General features: G+C 40.9%; 1 protein-coding gene across 4 annotated transcripts in view; it reads left to right on the forward strand.

The window, feature by feature from the left end:
- The first annotated feature begins 854 nt into the window (after nt 1–854).
- The window catches only part of ttll7 (tubulin tyrosine ligase-like family, member 7), a 68063-nt gene continuing 48290 nt past the window's right edge, over nt 855–20627 (forward strand). For 3 of the 4 annotated variants that reach the window (XM_023411041.2, XM_023411040.2, XM_023411042.2), the window contains exons 1-8: nt 855–1057; nt 7449–7845; nt 8305–8436; nt 10447–10568; nt 13619–13686; nt 14002–14160; nt 18230–18446; nt 19662–19826. In XM_023411041.2, the coding sequence (XP_023266809.1) occupies nt 7821–7845; nt 8305–8436; nt 10447–10568; nt 13619–13686; nt 14002–14160; nt 18230–18446; nt 19662–19826 (888 nt within the window). In that variant the 5' untranslated portion in view covers nt 855–1057; nt 7449–7820. Of the gene's footprint in view, nt 1058–2944; nt 3014–7448; nt 7846–8304; nt 8437–10446; nt 10569–13618; nt 13687–14001; nt 14161–18229; nt 18447–19661; nt 19827–20627 lie in introns of those variants that run through there. The other variant, XM_087175310.1, reaches the window with a different exon arrangement.

A 20627-nucleotide genomic window follows, 5' to 3' on the forward strand; every position in this document is an offset into this window, starting at 1 on the left:
TATCTTATAGTTTTACCTCAGCCAACCAACCTAGCTTCAAAAGCTTATGTTAGGTGGTCGTAGGTCGTGATGCCGAGTCACTTCAAACTTATCTTTGCGGTGAATAAATGACTTAGAAGAGTGGAAACAAATCTGGAAGACAATTAACTGATATCTGTATGGGTAACAAAAAAATTACAATTATTATTTCATCTTGTATTCAAGTGAAGATAACTGAAGTAAAAAAATGTCAAGAAACAAATTTAAACCAAGGCTTTGAACTGGTTTAAAGCCTTGGTTTCAGTTACTTAAGAGCCTGACAGAAAACTTTAGACTTATTGAAAACTTTACGCGTCACATAGATGGGCATAAACTGATATTTGGGTCAATATAATAGGTGTAGGAAAGCAAGCGTATTTGACACATTTTGAGGAAGATATCCAGGTTATTGCAGTGATTACTACTGTAGGAACTGATAATTGAACGTTAATGACCTCTGAGCGGGTCGCACCCATTAACAGCAGGGTTGTTTTTTTAGCACCATGGCCAGCGACACACAGTTGCTAGGTAGCTTCCTTGTGAATGTATCAACGAGTAGTGGAAGAAGAGCCGCACCGAAACCTACGTTAAACAATGAGTTAAAGGTGTAGGAAAGATAACTCGCAGCGGCGATAACACTTTTGTTTTGTCCTCACAGTTAGTTGATAGGTGAAAATAAAATTTGCTGACTTAACATGTACGTCCTACAGCACACTAAATGTCACGTTGGTACCAGATTGAGAATGCAAACTTCAGCACTTCGTTTAGGTTCCCCCTCTCACAGAGGAAATGGTTTTGCCCATGGACTGGCTCCAGCACTCGTAGCACACCAGAAGACTACAAGATACTGATTTTTTTTGTGTCTGTCAGTTTTCAGTTGTATCGCCTTTACACGCTATAAACACTGCTTTAGTCTTGAAAATACTCTCGGGACTGGACGGCCTCTCTAAAGAGACCCCAGTGTTTCTCTTATCGGCGGCAGTGTCGTTCGGATGAGACCAGAAAAAGAACTGCACCGCCAGTGCCTGGAATAAATAAGGTAACGTTTTAACGGGCTGCTCAGCTTTCGCCTCTCCATCCTTTGCTCGGTAGCGCGGCTAAGCTAACTGTAGAGTAGTGCAGGGTCATTATGTTTCCTTTGAATTATGAGACGGTATCTCATTCAAGATTTTTCTTTTTCATTTTGCAGCAACGTGAAACAAAAACACCCTTATTCACTGAGCAGTTAAACGTTAACGTTGCCGTGACGTTATATTAAATGGAAGCAAGTTAACTGGGTAACAGCACTACCGGATTGTTTCCCTGTTTGATCATTCCACCTGACCTGTACAAGTGGCTAGCGACCCAACGTTAGCTTCAGCTTGCTAGCAACTAATTCATAGCAATATTACACCTGATTACGCTTTGTGACATTTAAGGTGTGAGCGCAACCAATTTCCTTGAAAACCCTAATATCCAAGATATTATACGCGGGATTTAAGAAATCCAGTTTGTGCTAATCCCGAAATACAGACAGTATATCCAAAGGGGGGTGGCCTACAATCCTTCAAGTGATCTGGAAGATACCATATTGACTGCTATTCTTTGACAGGCTTAGGTCCCCTCGCTGCTCTTAGTAGCATAGCTTCTTGGCTCAGGCTAGCTTTGCAAGAACCCTGAAGAAATCTGACTACATATGCAGGGCTATTGCTCACGTTTGGCATGGGTGCTCAGAACCTGGTGGATTTGTGGAGCCATTTGATTTACTCTGGCCTGTTTGTAGTCCAGTGTGCCACTTACAGACCACATGCTGATAGAACACCCTGGAGATGACCATTCCCAACAGAACAGATGGATTACATAATAATAATAACAACAACAACAACATAACATAACATAACATATGAGATCTGCATGGCATCCTGCCTAAGGCTCTTAAGAGGGATATGATATGTATAATTTTTTATTTTGATGCTTGCTACAGAGGGCATCCTGAAGTTTTGGGATTAATATGGGATATTCATTTCAATATTGCACCTACAGTATGTAAGTAATTAGGCTTGGTTGCTCTTTGACATCTCTAAAGCCAGACAACACCATAAATGAAGGTAGGTTTGGTCTGCTTGTTCACTTCAAACACTGGATTTCTACATTGTTAATCAGGTTTACCTTTTAAAATTACATACATACATACAACAACGTTTTTTTTGGACAAAATACTGAATGGGGAATTTAACCTCTGACTGCAAACCCAGTTACAAGAGTAGTCTTGCTTTTCGTAAAAAGTTCACGTATCATGTATGGTTTGTTTTTTTCCAGCTGATTAATTAACCTAATAGATTTTGCTTGACAGGGGCTTTTCCTTTATTCCTTTGACCTCTCATGTATCTACAGACCCCTTGCTTAATTTTTCAGCTGAAACCCAGTCTTATCTGGCGATTATCAGACAGGATTAGGTAAGAACCAGAGCAAAGTGTCTGGTTAACAGTTGAACTCATATTCATAAGCATTGATCATACACCTCCACACATACAAAACTTACTTTAAAACAACAGTGCAGTGCTTTTGAACAAATCTATGTGCACACTGTAGCAACGATAGATTGTTTGCTCCACTTTGTAAGTAAATAAGGTCAGGGAAGATTGTAGTTAATATAAATGTTTAATAGCATTCATACAGCAGTGGCTGTATTTTGCATTTGACCATTTTGCCCACATCACTGTAGATTCTCTTGATAAAGTGAAGCTTAACATTCAGCTGTTTGTTGGTGTATTTCAGTACCCTGTGGGCTGACAGCTCCCACACTTGTTCCTCCTCATATTTGGAAGAAGGCATGAAGCCAGAGTTGGGTCACTGGTTTGAGCTAATTTTAGTTCCACTGGCAATTCTAAACCAACTGCTTTCCTGTGAGAGTAGTCTGCAAACTCAGCTATCATTTTTCCTGGGAGGACAGTGTGGTGGTAGTGGCCAAACAGAAAATGATAGAAGTAGAAATAGTTATTACAAAAGGGATCTTGTAAGTATACTGTATGTTTTAGATCTTGAAGATGTACAGAATGACTTTGCCATTTTGCCTTTCAAGTGTAAGAAAATGTCCAGTGAAAAGGGTTTATACAATTTATATGACAGACGGTCCATTTTCAACTTGAAAATTCTTTTGTTTACATTTGCTTTTCAGTCAAGGATGTGTAATAGTACAACATGTCTCCATTCTTAGCCAATGTCTCTGCCCTTTTGAATGGTGATACATACCCTGAGGTCTCGGTACTGCCGTAATGGCAAGATTGGGGCACAGTGCACTGTACAGAAAAGACCTTGTGTCTGCAAATCCTCCTCTTTCACACAGGGCTAAGTGGTGTTTCCCCAAGCCTCTCTATTGATTCTGTGTTTGATGACTGCTTTCAAGATGTAGTTTCATGTAAGGCAGGGAGAACATAAAACAAACCCCTTGGGGATGTACCGCTGGTTGTTGAAGGGACTTGTGTAATAGGTGTGACACCTCAGAGTCTGCTGCTTTGGTTCAGCTTGTCATTTGAACACTTATTGTAGAGCTGTTTTTTTGTACTGTCTTTGTGGAGTTGCTTTTGATATAAAAAAGGATACTGTATTTTTATAGTGCCAATGACAGTGGTGGTAATATGTGTGTGAAGATGAATTTCTTGGTTGGGTTTTACACTTGAGCCACTTTGATCCTGATATTGCTCCAGTAAATGTTTGTGATGTAGCCTAAATGCTGTAGACAAAATAAACAAACAGACAATACTGATATTATATATACAGCATATATACTGTATATACACCAGTCAGCCACAACATAAAAAACAGTAACTGGTTGTAATGTTGTGGCTAATGGTTGTATATTCCTGAAAGAGAACCATGACATGCAGAAATGTAACACAAGGTGACACACATGTTACCAACTTTCACAGGACAATAAGGGAAAGAGTGTGCATAACAATGCTCTGAAAGACAGATGTGCGTTTGTCATGCACTTAGGGCCAGTGAAACAGAGAGTGATGCAGATGAGCAGCATGTAGAGCTGACTCTCTACAATGAAGCCTTTCTGTGTGGCAGAGGGGAAGTGCATGAGCTCAGCATCCATAGGAGCTCTGCCCATTCAGCTCTACTATGGTGGCCCTCTGGCTCACTCTATTGGAGAAAAAGTGTCATTGCATCAGAGGATTACTAATAGATACTCTACTTTGTGGAAGGGATTTAGTTAAGATTTTGTTGTTAATACTTTTCTGACGGATTAGTGGTGATGATGTTTTCTATTGCTTAGTAAAATATGATGGTGAGGAATGTTTAAAAACACCCTGAACCCATTTGGTGGATGTTCTCATGTTGAAAATCTTTTAGTAGAAATTTGAGTAGGCAGAAGGTTGATACAAACTGCGAGAAATAAAAAAAACATCCAAGGAAAGCAGCTTAAAGATGCTTCAGCGAAGTGCAGTACTTCTTATAGGCAAATATAGTGATTTTGATTTGTACTGAAACATTTTTACTTTATTTGACAGGAAATATTACAGGGATTTTAAATATAGGAGAGGTATGACATGAAGATGGTTGCTGAGCTGAATTAAAACCTGTGATGTCACAACGGGATGCCCTGCTTTAGGCCCCTGTCAGTCAGTGATACAGTTACTTTTATCTGGTATCTGGTTACATTGAAATCCCACTTCTATCATGTGAATCCAGGTAAAACTAGGCCCTCTTGTGGCTGATAACCACCATTACCACTAAGACAAATGAAAACATGAGAGACTTTTTTGCTGGGTCATCCATCAGTGTGCTACCAAAGTGCCTCAACTGTGACCTTTTGTGGCTGCCAGGCAAACAAGCCTGGACAGAAAATCAGTGTTGATATTTTGCTCTAAGAAATGTAAATAAAGAAATCTAATCACACTGTCTGGAGATATTTGAAAACTGAATTTATGTTTGCGATTGGGCTTTTTTGAATTATCATGGTAGCATGACTGAAAAGTTTAGACTCGTAATGCAGAACATTAGCTCTTTGAAGCTGTAGCAATGAGGTTTACATTCATAATTATAGATATTGAGATAAATAGCATTAGTAAAACATAACTTTTGAATGTCTGCTGTAGCTGAAAACAATTAAGATGCTGGTATGCAGTGTTGATCAATCACAAAAAGAGCAATAGTATAATTGTTCTTTGAATTATGAAGATTAATAACTCTGTAATATTATGCAGAACAATTAGGATTAACACCACAGCCCTTGTCAGGGAATTGTGTGTATTTTTCTTAGAGAGATTACTTGCATTAGAGAATGCATGTGTGTGTGAGTGTTTGTAGGTGTTTAGTTGCATCACATGTACCTGTCAGATCACCTCCTGCTCCTGAGGGTTTACATGACACAACGGTCTGGTGCACCTATAGAGACTGTTTTCTGCCTCCTGTACAGAGAGCCAGTACACCAATGGGAGATGGGGGCAGGTTGTCAACAGCACAGCTTGCCTCACTTTATCACTGTGACTCTTTGTTGTTGCTCTCCCCCCCTCTGCTGATCTCATTCCAGTCTCTGTCCTCCGCAGGATCAATGTGCTTACCACAGGCAGACTAAGAGGCTGACAGTGAACACTATTGAGTGATCAAGTAATGTGATTGGATTGTTTCCCTGTTCTGATTTGTCCAGAGATGTTGATTGAATCAATACAGTTGCTTTTCAAGTCAGGTTGTGTGCATATCTTCCAATGTGTATGCATGTATATGTGCACCTTCAGGTGTATTGGTGTGTGTGTTTTTGTGTGTGTGTGTGTGCGCGTAGAAAGGAAATAGGCTTTTCAGTATATTCTCACCACTAGAGGCTACTGTTGATCTCTTTATGAAATGCAAAAGAAGCATCATGAAACAGTGTACTGTAGATGTAGCCTAAAAACTTTACCTATGATTTATGATTTATTTGCATCTGTTTAGCTCCACTTCTTTGACTGTTATTATTTTTCCTCCGCAAAATCATAACACCATGATTAGAATTTCTGATTTTTTTCCCCTTTCAACCATAGGAAGAGGTTGAGCTGAAAACTGTCTTGCTTGCATGGAATATAATACAGAATTCATCACAGTTAAGCCCCCTGAGTTTTGAATATGCAGCATTTACCATTTGCCAGCAAAGAGGAAACTTTGAAAACACTATTCTATTTGTATATAGGAAGTTTTAAAACTCGTGTAAGGCAGTGGTTCCCAGACGTTTTGGCTTGTGACCGCCTGAAAAAGAAGCTTTGCTTTGTTGCGACAGCTCATTGGATATGCTTGGTTGGATATGTTTATGGGTTTGGCCAGGCCAACCAAAGAGGGATATTTTCCCTAATATGACTTGAAAAGATAAAACTAGCCAGTAATTCACAAGAAAAAAAGAAAAGATTAAAGTAAAATAGATAAAAAATACTTAATTTTGTGTCGCAGAAAGATGTTTATCTCCTGTTAATCATCTCACAACGGTTGAGATTTATCTTGTGACCGCTTGATTGAGGACAGGTTCTGACCCTTCAGTCCATTAGTATGGATTATTGTGACTAAAATTTAGCAGCTACATGCACTATTTGACTTGTGAGGATCATGAGCAGCTGGAATCGTTTCAACTGCTCTGTAAGGTGGGGAAGCAATTTATGCCTTGGCAGTCCATCAATGGGCAGAGTCACACAGTTTTACACCTGTGGGCAGTTAGGAGTCTTCAGTCCACCTGAAAGCTGCTTTGTCTTTGAAAATGGGAGGAATCTAAAGCACCTGGACATGAAAATCCACAGTGACAAAAAGAGAACATGCAATGCCCACACAAAGCAGACAGGGACTCAAATAGTAATTTCTTGCTGTGAGGCAGCACTGCTAACCACTGAGTCACTATGCTGTCCCAGCCAACAAATTTTTATGAGACAGGACATCGCAGCATTGGTTGATTACCTCCAAAAATGGTTTGATGACACACACACGCAGACCTCAGCCAAACAATAACAGAATTTGGCTGGTGACTGGTGTTAATTTCCCACACTGTTCATAGCTTGGAGCATCCTTTTAACAAACCACTGTAAAGATGCCATCTGTTTGAATGAAGTGACCTCCCAGCCATACAATGAAACCCAGCTGGCATAAGCATGAGACACAATGAGATGCTGCAGACCCTTTACTTGACAACCACATTAATATTTCACAATGGTTCCATGGAATAGCAATTAGCCCACTGGACATCACACACCTTTAGATTATTTCACTAGTAGCACTGCAGTGTCAGAGCTGTACAGATTTTTCCCTGAACTGTTATGGTCAGTGTCAGAGTGACTGATGTAGACTGTGATAGGCCTGTATGCTGCTGTTGCTGCTGTTGTCCAATGCACTTCAGTCCAGCAAGAAAATCCACACTAATCCACACTGAGCAGTCAGCCCACTGCTACTGTTCTGCAACTGTAAAAGATCTTTTTCCTTCTCCTCCACAGGCATTCGTATCCATCCCCCTGTCCACCCCCTCCCTCCCTTTCTCCTCTTGGGGCTGTAAATAAGCTGGGGCTGTGGAGACCCTTGAGAGTCCCTCCCCCCTCCCACTCTTCCCCACCACTGCTTTCCCTCTTCAAACTCCCCTGCCCACCCAGACTCTGCTGCTGCTCTTTATGCTGCTGAAAGGCGCCAGGGAGATGCTCAGATGATCCATTGGGCCATCCTGAACCACATTGTCCATACAGCCCAAGGCAAGGAAGACTAACTAGTGCGAGTGTGAAAGCCCTTGGAGGGTGCTGTGAGTATCCCGTGAAGCCTGCCCACCAAGCCTGGCAGAAAGCTTGGCTTGCCCCTTCACTACTCCAGCCCCTGAGATGCCCTCCCCTCCCAATGATGGAGGTGAGTAAGAGAAGTCCAACTCCCAACTCTCTGTGATGGATAGTTATTCTGTTAGATGGTTCGGTTGGTTGGCATATTTTTGTATATGCACTGTGGCACTCAGAAGCACACATACACCTGGCCACCTGCTCATACATGTACCTGCCTCTTCATCTGTACTATTCTCCCATACATAGAGCACACACACACACACACACACACACACACACACACACACACACACACACACACACACATATATATATACAGGTAATGATAAATGGATCATGATGCATGTAGCTATACCAAACAAGACGCTTAACTAATTTATGCTCTAGCCCCATAAACAAACCCCACTAAATCCCTTGCAGGAGTGAGAGAAATATTGGAAGACTCCAGCAACCCCTGCCCCCCTCCCCAGTGTCTGGAGCACAAGCTGTGACTGTATCTAGTTTTGTTGTCTGCTGTCTCCTCCCCCAGAGGATCAAGGAGCGTCCCCCGTGAACGGGCCATCTGTGGGCTCCTACCGGAGCAGTGGGAAGAGGAAGGTGCACACCAAAAAGAAAAAAGGCACCATCACCGCCAATGTCGCCGGCACCAAATATGAGATTGGTATGGTAATCTAGTTCTGATGGTGTTTAAATGCTGTTGAAATTACAGTAACAACTGCATTACATAGAAATGTTCAATAGACACAAATAAAAACAGGTTTGGGAAGGCGCGAAAACAGGCATACACTACAAAAATGTCAGTCTACAGACAAAATAGATCACAGAGTTCATAATAACTGGGAATCCACTGTAGGATGAAAAGAGGCTTTCTGTGAGATGGGTGATGAAACCTTCTCATTGATGTACATTCTCCTTGTATTGATGTTTTTTGTTGAAAAACAAGGGAGTAGCCTGAGGCAGTTTAGCAGCAATGTAAATGGTTGTAGTTTCAGTTGCAGTATTGGTATAAGTTCACTTATTCTTTTTTCAGGATACTACTTACATGTGGCAAGCTCTATTAACATTAACGAACACATAGTAAACGATAATTGGTCTTGCCTGGTAAGCTACATTTATGTCAGATCTAGCGACAGTGTGTATAACACAAAGCCTCACATTTCAAGCTTCTGAATTCATATTTTGATTTTCTGAATGAAATGATGAGTGAGCAGAACTGGCAGTTTATATTGCTTTATTTCAGAAGCAGTTCTCTGTATGGCTCAATCAGTCCTTCAAAACACCACAAAACCAATCACAATGCTGTCTCAGCAATAAAATTAAATTTTCTGTGGCGGATTGTTTGAAGGAGGCTGTTGTTATGTAATGTCTTAAATTAAACTTACTAGAGCTGCAGTCCAGTAAAACAGTTCACACAGAGACAACTCGGCCTTGCATACATACATAAATCTTTATTGAAGTAATTTAACTTGGCAGTGAGTTTGTTTTTTTTTTTTTTGTTTTTTTTTTTTGAGAAGGGCCAAAAGAGCATAGTAAGCACTCCTCACATGCGCTCTATATTGTGTGGCAGCAGAGCTCTCAGGGGTGAACTGCAACCTATGAAACTAAGGAGTCAGCAGCAGTGAGTAGAAGTTAGGGGCTGCCGGGATCCTGTAGGTAGATGGGAGTCTAGCTGTGAGTCAGTTTGCTAGCTGTGACGAGACCCTCACAGTGGCCATTCAGAGGGTACTGCAGGGCTATTTTGAAGGAAAATTAACACTAAGGGCCAGATGGATGGCTCATTTTTGCTGTTACTTTTTTTGCACCTGTCTTTTTTTGTTTCAGAATTTATAGTATTACAGGTAAGGTTAAAGGTCAGGGAATATGGTGTTGGAAATTTGCTTTGCACCCACTGAGAAGAGAATGTAAACTCTGGCCCTAAGGGTATTTGTTCAGTTAGATGAGGATTGATTATTGCTTTGTACTCAAAGCCCCTACTGGTAACTGCAAGCATAGCCCTGCTGTGATGTAAACCCTCCCTGTTCCAGTTAGCAAAACAGTGTTAGCCTCTATTGACGTTTTAACAGATGGATGAAGTTACATCGGAACCATCCCTTTCCCATTCAAGTGCCATCATGCAACATTAGGCAAGCCTTCTCCAGGTTTGTGAAGGCTTTCAAGAAAATTAATTAATACCGTGTTTCGTTAGGGCATATGAATTTTTCATTACTCACTGAATAATAAATAGTTGTTGGATTAATGTCAAAATGGGCTTGCCACCTATCTCTCATATATGGGGTTTCCAGTGGGATTTGAATGCATTACAGACAATTAATTTATCTTTTTGAAGAGAGGCATTACGATTGGCTGCTCTGCAGCCATTCCATGAATGGTAAATATTGCTGTGAGCTTTTTCATCTATAATCTCCTGGACTCATTTCTCTCTTAATGTATGCAAAAACAAAATTTAAGCATAGGGAAAATGTTTGAGTGAAACACTGATCTACAAAGTAGAAATATTTGATTTGTGGGTCTAGCTCAGATGTTCTTATTCTGCATCTATATCAGTAAATTGCTTTGTCATTATGAATATGGCTCTTTTTTTCCCCCAAAGTTAAGTGGATAAAGTTCATTTAAATGATTGTGTTGCTCATTCTATTAATGGAATACAATGTAATAAGTGTTTTTCCCCCAGTTCGTATAGTCATCAATGAGATGGACTTCATCAAGACCCGGGATGAGGACGAGACTGCCAACCTCATCTGGAATGACTCGGCTGTGCAGCACGAGAAAATCGCTGAGCTCAGGAATTATCAGGTATACTGCATTGCTACCATGTCAAGTCAGCAAACCTTGGTAACCTAGAGGTTGGAGAATAGAGCGTATGACCGAAAGGGTGTCGAATCCAATTGCTTCATTGAACATGAAAGTCTGGATTTTTACAGTGTGCTCCAGTAAATCTGCTCAGAGACAAACAGCCAAAGATTATGATACTGATCAGCTCTTATGCGAGCTCCCAGTAGATGTATGTAAGTTTGGGAATTAAAAGTTTTGAGGGACATGTCCGAAAAACATCAGCTGACCTTAAATTAAAAACATAACATAACATGCCTCTAATAAAGTATAGGTAACATCAGATAGAATTTTCCCCAGGATTCCATATAAGAGAAAAGATGAAAGAGAGGAAATAGGGCAGTGCACCAGAAGAAAGGGATATAAAAGATTAAATAGACATCTACTTTAACCCTCATGTGCTGAGAAAATTTTATCAAAATTCTTTTCTGATAAAGTAAACCAAATCCCTTCCTTTAGATATTTTTCTGCAGAATTATTAGGCACAAAGCATTCCTAGATGTTTTTTATATTCTTGCAGAGAGAACAAACCACTAAGCCTCTGTGGTGCTAGGCCTTTTCCCAAGCCTCTAAAGAGTTTTCACTATAATATGATAAGATTTGAACTGTAACAAAAGGTTTATTCACAGTTATTGTCAAAAACCAAATTGTATTGAAAGAAAGCGATTACACCTTAAATCTATCCCTGTTAGCAGATATCATATCCCTTTCAGGCTCATTTGGTCAAAGAATACAGTCATTTTATTTGCTAGCACATCCATTGCTAATGTGGCATACACATTACATGTGAGGACAACAAGGCCTCCTGTATACTGCTGGTTAACCTCAGCAGGGAATACATGCCACATGCCTACAAATAGGTTTTTCAATGAAAAAAGTAATCTTTTTGTAATCAACACTTATATACAGTTTGTGAAAATTTTTAAAGTGGTCATACTGAAGCCTATTAAAACAACATGATGTGTAGAGTTCCCTGTGCCATGAAAAAACAAGTGATGACACTCGCTTATTGTAACAAAAAAACCTTTTTAAACCTCTATCAAACTATATAAACAGTTACAATACAACAGTTAAAATACAATAAGGAGTTTCTGATTTGCATTTACTTAGTCAAGTAAAGTCTAGTCAGTTTTATTTAAATTTTTATTTATTTATATAGCCAAAATCACAAATCTCAAACTGCTTTTAAAAAACTTCATCATTACTCAATTATATATAACTAAATGTCATGAATGTGCAAAATACCATGTTGCATAGTGTGTTCATAAGTATTCAGAAGTGTGGATCAAAACTAGTGAAGGTAATTTGTATAATCCTTACTCACAGTTAGTCTTTGATAGAGTAAGTGAAAACAGTATACAGAGATTATCATATGTGCACACAGTTTATGGAAATGGGGTGGTGTCCATCAAAACCGTGGATCAGGTTGCTGAACCTGATGAACCTGATCATTTTCTGATTTGACTGGGACATAATCAGTGTTGGCACACCACCCTGCCTTACGTTACATTTACATTTACATATACTTGTTCCCAGTAGAAGTAAAATACTAGGTGAAGAGAAATATAAGTAAAAAATTGATGAGAGCAGTTGGAAAGGAGATTGTGTAAAGAGAAATTTGGGACAGATGGAGCGGGGGGGAAGCAAAGAAGATTGATTTGAAATATAGTAAATGTCAGAATAAAACAAAATAGAATAGAAAAGAAAGGAAAAAAGTGAAGATGGACAGACGGCTCTGAATCTGCCAATCTGCTTTTCCTCAGACCGTGGGAGGTAAGAGAGAGAATAGCAAATAGGAGAGAGGGGTGGACAGAGTGAGAGGGAGAGGGAACAACAGAGCCTACACAGAGACAGATGGGAAGATTGACAGGTAGACTGACAAGTTGTGAGCAGCAGGGGGTGGTGGGGCAGGTTTCAAATGTCACTATCAACTGATGTTGATGAGGCAGGCCTAAACAACAAGGGTTGCTCTGAGTTCTGTGTACTAGTCTGAGAGTGATCTTACCTCTGTTTGACCTCCTTGTCCTGCTGAGTGAATTTGGCTGCTCTCCCTCTGCTGCAAGCGTTGGCCATCCATCTTCACGAGTGCTTATTTGATTAGACTGGACACTAATGATCGATTAAATCACAGACTAGTCAGAAAGAGTATGGCTTGTTAGGATAGGGGCAGCAAGAGTTCAGCTAAGTAGATTGAATATTACAAATACTGTAACAGCTTAACGTGTAGCAATGTCGCTAATGTTTCACATAGAACTGGTGATTTGCTGTCAATTGTTTTTACTTGCTCCCTCGCGCTACTGTGGTGTTTCATGAGATAATTTCTCAGAAGAAAAGTAGAAGTCCCTCAACAATTGGTTTTGATTTCCCCTCACAAGCCACGTCGTCTCGCGGCATTGGCATAATTGTGCAATTCTTCTGAATCCCTAATTACGTCTGTCTCATTTGGATAATAATCACAGACTCCTTTTACACTGTTCGTTCTTGTTTTTTTCCTCTCTGCTCTCTCTCTCCCTCTGTTAATTTTTTCCTTTTTTCCTTTTAGTGATGTACTGTGAGAGTTTGCTGTCAAGTTTCAGTTCATACGAGCCTAATTAACGCCCCTGTTCAGGCTCATTTGGTCAAAGAATACAGAAAATCCAGAGTTTTTCCTTTACCCCCCACCCCCCTTTCGACGCATTCAAAGCAATTCATTCAACTGTCACTGCAGGAGCTTGCGATGCAGAACCAATTACCTCGGCCCCTCGGAGTTGAGATTGATCTTTTTTTTTCCCCTTCGCCTCTTCCCTCCCCAACCTTTAATGTATAAAAAAAATATGGTAAACTAAATAAGGGTTGAGAAAGGTCTCAGCGTCACCTTTTTGTTTTGAGTCCGTAATTGGGCATAAATGTCAGGACATTGTAAGCTCACTTCAGGTTGCTGCCTTTAATGTGCTCATTTTTATGAAGGGGTGGGGGTGGAATTGAGTGGCGTAATGGCCCTAACAACATTATTATGTCTGCCTGTCCCTCTGCAGAGAATTAACCATTTCCCTGGCATGGGCGAAATCTGCCGGAAAGACTGCCTAGCAAGAAACATGTCCAAGTAAGTTTTCTGTCTCTTTCAACACAGAAAATGAGTGTACTTTGATTCATTTGCAGATGTGCAGAAGCAAAAGTATTTCAAAGCTCAGTGTTTAGCCAGCTGGCACTCTAATAACTTACAACTGGGTATTTGTAGAATCCCACCATTACAAGCCATATTAAAGTAAAAAAAGACACCAGTGTAAAAGCACAGCATGTTCTTGTCTTAAAAAAAATGCAAATTCTTATTTTAAAACATGCCAGACAGAGACATAGAATTTTGAATAAGAAATACAATCACCATACTCCCACACACCCCCTATCTTTGTCTCTGCAGAATGATCAAGTGCCAGCCTCAAGAGTACAGCTTCATACCCAAAACCTGGATCTTCCCTGCCGAATACACTCAGTTCCAGAACTACGTCAAAGAGCTACGCCGTAAACGCAAGCAGAAGACCTTTATCGTCAAACCTGCCAACGGAGCCATGGGTCACGGGTAGGTCACAGGCTAGCAAGTGACCCAAAGCAATCTAACACATTGACTATAAGACTGACAGGGCGGACCGGGGCAGGTGGGAGCGGGAGATAGTAACTGAAGGAAAGGACAGAAAGTAAGAGAGTGAGTGAGAGAAGGAGGAAATTAGCAGTAGAACAAATAGAGGACAAGCACAATAAAACAAGGCATTAAGGGGTTTGTGACCCTGACATGGGTGTCTATGGAACTACCATTATGACTGGGACCAGATTGAGTATTTGAGCTGAGAGGGTGTGGTGGAAGTCATTGTTGGCCTCATTGTCCTCGATGGTCACACTCTCCATAAATCAGAGGTTATCGCTGCCAGTGGAGGACACACGCACGCACGCACGCACGCACGCACGCACGCACGCACACACACACACACACAAACACAAACACATACACACACACACACACATACGATCTCTGGCAGTTACTGTAGTTCCTCCCCTGAAGGTCTCTGCATGTGATTATTGGATTCCTTTATGAGGCCCCATCAGCAGAGACCAGTCAGACTAAAATGGATCAAGATGGCTGCTCCAGGGTATGCTGTCTCTCAATAGCATCTCTTTATCAAAAGATGAGCAGGCTGTGGTACCTGAATGCATATTTACTTTCAGTTCCATAGAGTAAAAGCTTATCTGAGGTTGTGATGTCACATTTCTATTGGTATGTTGAAACAGTTGAAATTGTGAAGTGTTTAGAAAATCAGCACCAAATCCTTGATTGCATGCATGTTTTATTTAGTTTATTAGGTACACGTGTATATTCTAAATCACAGTAATCGCCTATAGTATTCTTAATCCTATAGTGAACAGTGCTTTATTAGGCATTACTGTCCCCATAATGTTTGTCAAACAAACATTGTGTGGACAAAACATTACAAAACAAAATTCTTCAGGGAGTTGAAATGACTCCCCTCTGACACAACGTCAACACAACTGAACATCATAAGCCTGGATGAGTGTGCGGTTGGTATTGAATTTAAAGCTCCTTTGCTTTGAGAAGAGCCATTTGAGCTTGTTTGGTCATCTAGTTAAAAAGCTCCCTGGTTTCTGGAGGTGCTCCAGGTGCCGCTGACTGGGAGGAGACCTCAGGCCAGAGCGACAACACCTTTGGGGGTTTACATCTCCTTCCCAGGGGGAGCTGATGGAAATCAGTAAGCTCCCTGGGGAAAGAGACATTTGGAGTTCTCTGACCAGGATAAGTAACTCAAATAATGAAAGATCAAACAGTTCAGTTAATATTTGAGAGGTGATCAACAACACAAGCAATGTCTCTAAAATAACCACTGTAACTGATTCTTACATTTTATTTATGAGCCAAACCAACTCATATGACACTCAAAACAGAATTATAATCAGTTACTGTTTGACCCATATGGAGGTCAAGACTGCAGAGACAAGACTGAAATAAAATTAAAATGCCCAGTGGTGTCAAGCTCAACAATTCAAGTGTAGTTGGTTTTACAAATAATTCTGTTTCATAAGATAAAATGTAAACTAAAAGACAGGCCAAAAACAGGGTCCTATGAAAAAAAAAAGTTTTTCCCTTGCACATTGCACGTTGCTCTCTTGAGCACTTCAGAATACGTTGAAACGGCTCAGATTGCAAAACATTTATTAAGTATTCTTTTTGACTTCTTATTCTTTGAAAATGTGATCCCCGATGTGCATGTATGAAGAAATACTTTGGAGTGCATTCATCACTGGCACCAATAGGTGGGGATATTGAAGTACAAATGGCTCATTGTGCTTCACCTCTCCCTCTCATTCTCTTTGAATTTGTCCTTTCTGGTATAATGTGAGCATTACTTATAACTCCATGCTGCACTAAGCCCTTATTTATTAAAGAATAAAAGGCAGCAAAGGCTGAATTATTGCAATACATTAAGAATATGAAAGATGATGAGTTTAGCTCGACCACTCAACGGCAGGCGGCTCACAAGATTAGATTTTTCTCTATTTTTTTGCATGGTGTGACGCGGCAGGAAATTAAGTTATATCTACCCCCTGTAATTTATTTTTCCGTCGGCCAACTAAATGAAGTTATTGTTTGTGTCTGAAGCACAGCTTGTTATAAGGGAAACAAAATAAAAGTGCGTGTGGGGCTTAAAAAGGCGAGATCCCCTCCGGTGCCAAATTAAATAGGCAGGGGAGAGTGGGCCGTGATTATCTGACACCCCAGCTCATCAATCATGTCGTCTTCTCCTCAGCTACTCCTCCTCGACTAACTAACACTGTTAACCCTGTCCTCATCATTCAGCTTGCTGTCTGCCAGTTAGGAGGGCCCCTCACATCGTTGGCCAGGCTCCCATCAAATTCTCCCTGTTCTTTTCTGTTCAAGAGCGGTGATAAGCAGGCCAATGGAGCGCTCGTCTATAATACAGCACTCTTTTAGTTGGCGGGAGCAAGTGGTGATTGATAAACTCCAAGTAACACTAACATTACACTAAGCGAGATCTACAAGCTGGGGGAGGTTTTATTAAACCTCTGAAAGGAGGACTGCTGAACTACGATTTTATTTCATCATAACCGCAGAGACAATACCTGATCCCAGTCTAGACTCACACATCTCTCTGGTTTGTGATAAATAAACCTTCTTTAGAAGCAAATCAACAATGTTCCAGTGTTTTTGCTGTAGAGTTTACTGAGCAGGTGAATTCTTTGGTTAAATTACAACAACACAGACGTCACTGCTCCCAAGATACTGTGCGTTCTGGCTGTGATTACTGAAGCCACAGAGCAGAACAATGTTTGCCCTCTGGTGGCTTGGTGCCACAATATCTCAATACCTCAAACTGTACTTTTTTAACAATCAAGTCTTTACATCTTGGCCAAATATTGTGTTGGTGTGTGTGGTGTGCCTGCCTGCATGTGTGTAATGGGGCCTTTCAGGCCGTGCATGTAACCAATTTAGCCTGAGTCCGCCTTAACTATGAGTGATGGTGATATAGGTCAGTCACATTGCTTGTACATAGAGGGAGATTGTTTAAAAACAACCCCTCACCCTCCCTGCACACATGCCAAATATTGCCCCTCACCCTCACATGCACAGCTACATGGATGCACACAAACTAACACAACTCATTTGTGAGTCCAGCTAGCAATGGTCTGCATACTATAAGGCCTGAGTGCCAGTGACATGAGACCAAAGCAAATGAATTAGAGTGGAGGTTGAAACGGAGCACAGTGTCTGCTCCTATTAACCTGCCCACAGCTTAAAGTCCCTGCTACAGCATTTGATGCACTGTGTCATTCAGACAGTGGAGTTTTGCTTCAGAAAACCACAATGTTCTCCAGATGCTCAGACAAACCAGCATTTGTGTTGTACTTGTCTGTTTTTTGTACATTTCTTTTTCAGCTGTTTTATTGAGAAGGCCAGGCAATGAACAGGGTAGCAAAATATTTGGAACTTTCAATACCCCACAGAGCCAAACAGCTTGTCCTGCTCAAACTAGACCTGAGGCATGCTGAGTGCGCTCATTTACATATGTTTTCAGTGAAGGTTCTATAGCAGTAGAAGGTCACAGGACTACCACCAGGGCACCAATGGCTCAGACACATTCACTCTTAAGAGCTGAATATCTTTAATGTAAATGTAAAAATCTTTCCATGCACAGTAAGTACATATCTTCTCCCTCTGACTGCATCTGTTACTCCTGTAGATTACTATGTTTGATATCAATTATTTTGAAACAGTAGCAGGGCAAGGTTAATCTTGGATGTGAAGATTGAAAGTATCAACAGAACAGAAGGATGTGGCACCCCAGAAATATGTCTTTTCCTGAACTTTTCCAGATGACTTTGAAATGAAATATTGTGTTGAAACCCATAAAATCTGTATACTGTTTGGCTCAATTTTTTTTTTGCTTCAGCACATATATAAGACAGTGCCAATGTCATCAGTCATGTTCATTGTCCCTGCTATGCTGCCATCTATCATTTTTTTAATTATCTTTTTTGTCTTTACTATGCAATATTTTATTATGCTGCTGACGACACCCCAATTTCCCCCCCGAGGATTAATAAAGTTTCTGTCTATCCAGGATCTCGCTTATCCGTAACTGTGAGAAGTTGCCAGCCCAGGAGCACTTTATCGTTCAGGAGTACCTGGACAAGCCCTTCCTGATGGAGGGCTACAAGTTTGACCTGCGCATCTACATCCTCGTCACTTCCTGCGACCCACTTCGCATTTTTCTCTACAACGATGGCCTGGTTCGCATGGGCACAGAGAAGTACCACGCACCCAGTGAGGCCAACCTGGTGAGCCTCAAACTATAATAGCTAATAATGCTATTAATAACGATCGTTATTTGTGTAGCATTTTATACTAAAGTTATAGATACACAAACTTTGAAACACACACATGGTAATGTATATTGTGTATCAGCAATAACTTACTGATAACAGTACATCTGTGCACAAATGAGTTGTACACAATGTGCCCACAACTGTTCATGGATTTATAGAAAGTACATTCAGTACCTAGTGTGTGGCCAATCATGTGAGTCAGAAATGCACTACAGAGATAGCAGATAGCAGAAGTAGAGTCACAGAACAATGTATCTGCCATGCAACTCGACGTAATCAAATTAGACACACAAACACACAGGAGGACAGAGGTTAGGAAACGCAGTGCACACACTCAAATACACGGTCAACAATGCCGACAGCTGTAAGGCTCTCACACACACACACACACACACACACACACACATAGACAGAATGTGCAGGCATACTGTATGCACACAGCTAAGCGTAAATGTCCACATGCCAGATGTCTCTTGTAATATCAAGCCGCTCATATTTGCCTTGAGGTTCTGCACCTGCTGAAGCACAGTCTGTTGCTGATGATGGGATGTATACACACACTCACACACACACACACACACACACACACACACACACACACACACACACACACACACACACACACACACAGCTTCCTATCAAGCATGATGCTTATCTAAAGTATGAACACACAAACACATAGACACGCTGGACTCCTCCTGTGGCACAAGTGTGTATTGTCTTACCCAGTTTGTGACACATGATGGAGTGAGTCATGCCATTGAGATGGATGTTCAATCCCACAGAGAGTGGCTTCCAGACAGCCATCGGGGGCTGCAGTGGCCTGCAGTCACAGCGTTATTACCTTGTAGGCTAAGGACAAGGATGTATTGTCTTCAACTGTGGGGTTTTATGTTTAAATAGAGGGATACAACATGGTTATACAATGGCTGGTTATAGTCAACCACTCAATGACACATTGTAGCCATACAGACTATGATTGTAGTACACATTCGGCAGGTAAAATCATGCCTATTTCTCTCAAATCTGTGTTGCTATGCAAGAGATGCCCCATGAAATTGTTTTACTGCTTTCAAATTAAATAAATCTAGAAATAGACAGATGTCAACATGCATATGTAAATGTCTAACGTACAAAGGCCCTCCTAACTCCCTATTGTCTCCACAGAGCCAGCTCTACATGCATCTGACCAACTACTCAGTCAACAAACACAATGAGAACTTCGAGCGAGACGAGACAGTGGACAAAGGCAGCAAGAGGTCCATCAGTTGGTTCACCGAGTTCCTCCGCATCAATGACTACGATGTGGCCAAGTTCTGGGGAGACGTCTCTGTACGTGGGTAGTCTACCCAAACACACACAACCACAGACACACAGTTACACTCAGACATATTGTGTTGGACGTGTCCTTCTACAAAAAGAAGGATGTGCGGTATGATAAAAAAACACACCACAAGTGCAAACATCACATGCATACATCCGTAAGTGTAATCTGTAAGCGTACACTCATATATACACATGCTGTTCCTACCTGAACCAACACATGTTGCACACAATACACAAGTGGACCAGCAAAGGGTTGATATGATTTGTTATGACAGTAATTCAGTGAGCTTCAGAGCTTTGTTTAACTCCAGGAAAAGCTTAGTTATAACATGATTCCTAGAGGGTGAACTCTCCCTATCTGGCATTCACTCAGCTCGTCCAAACACCTTTACTGTGTTTGTTCATTTTCTTTCATCAGTGACTGTTGGGGGATGTCTTTGTGTTACTACTACTTTAGTTACTACTTACTTTTCTATCAGGATTTCAGCCCTGGTTCTGTGTCTGTTCTTTGCTGCTCTTTGCTATTTCTTATTCTTCTTGACCTTGACTCCTTGTCTTTCTGTTCAAAGTCATTTGGCCTATAAGGTCTCTCAGTGCTTGCTCTCTGTTTTACCATCTGCTTTCAAGCTGCCAGCATTCAACCTCAAATTCAATTCCCATTGGTTATCATCCTCTCTGCGAGGCGATCTTTTATTCCTTCTCTCCATCAACTTTTACTTTTCTTTGTGTTCATGTTGAAGCAAGTGGCGTCTTAGACTATAGTAGGTATTGCAGTGCTTTGCCTGTTTGGCAAAGTTCCTGTTGTGG

Source organism: Seriola lalandi, unplaced genomic scaffold (assembly GCF_002814215.2).
Source record: "Seriola lalandi dorsalis isolate HSWRI2012SDOR001 ecotype SW California unplaced genomic scaffold, Sedor1 jcf7180002054446, whole genome shotgun sequence".
In the NCBI taxonomy this organism is placed as follows: Eukaryota; Metazoa; Chordata; class Actinopteri; order Carangiformes; family Carangidae; genus Seriola; species Seriola lalandi.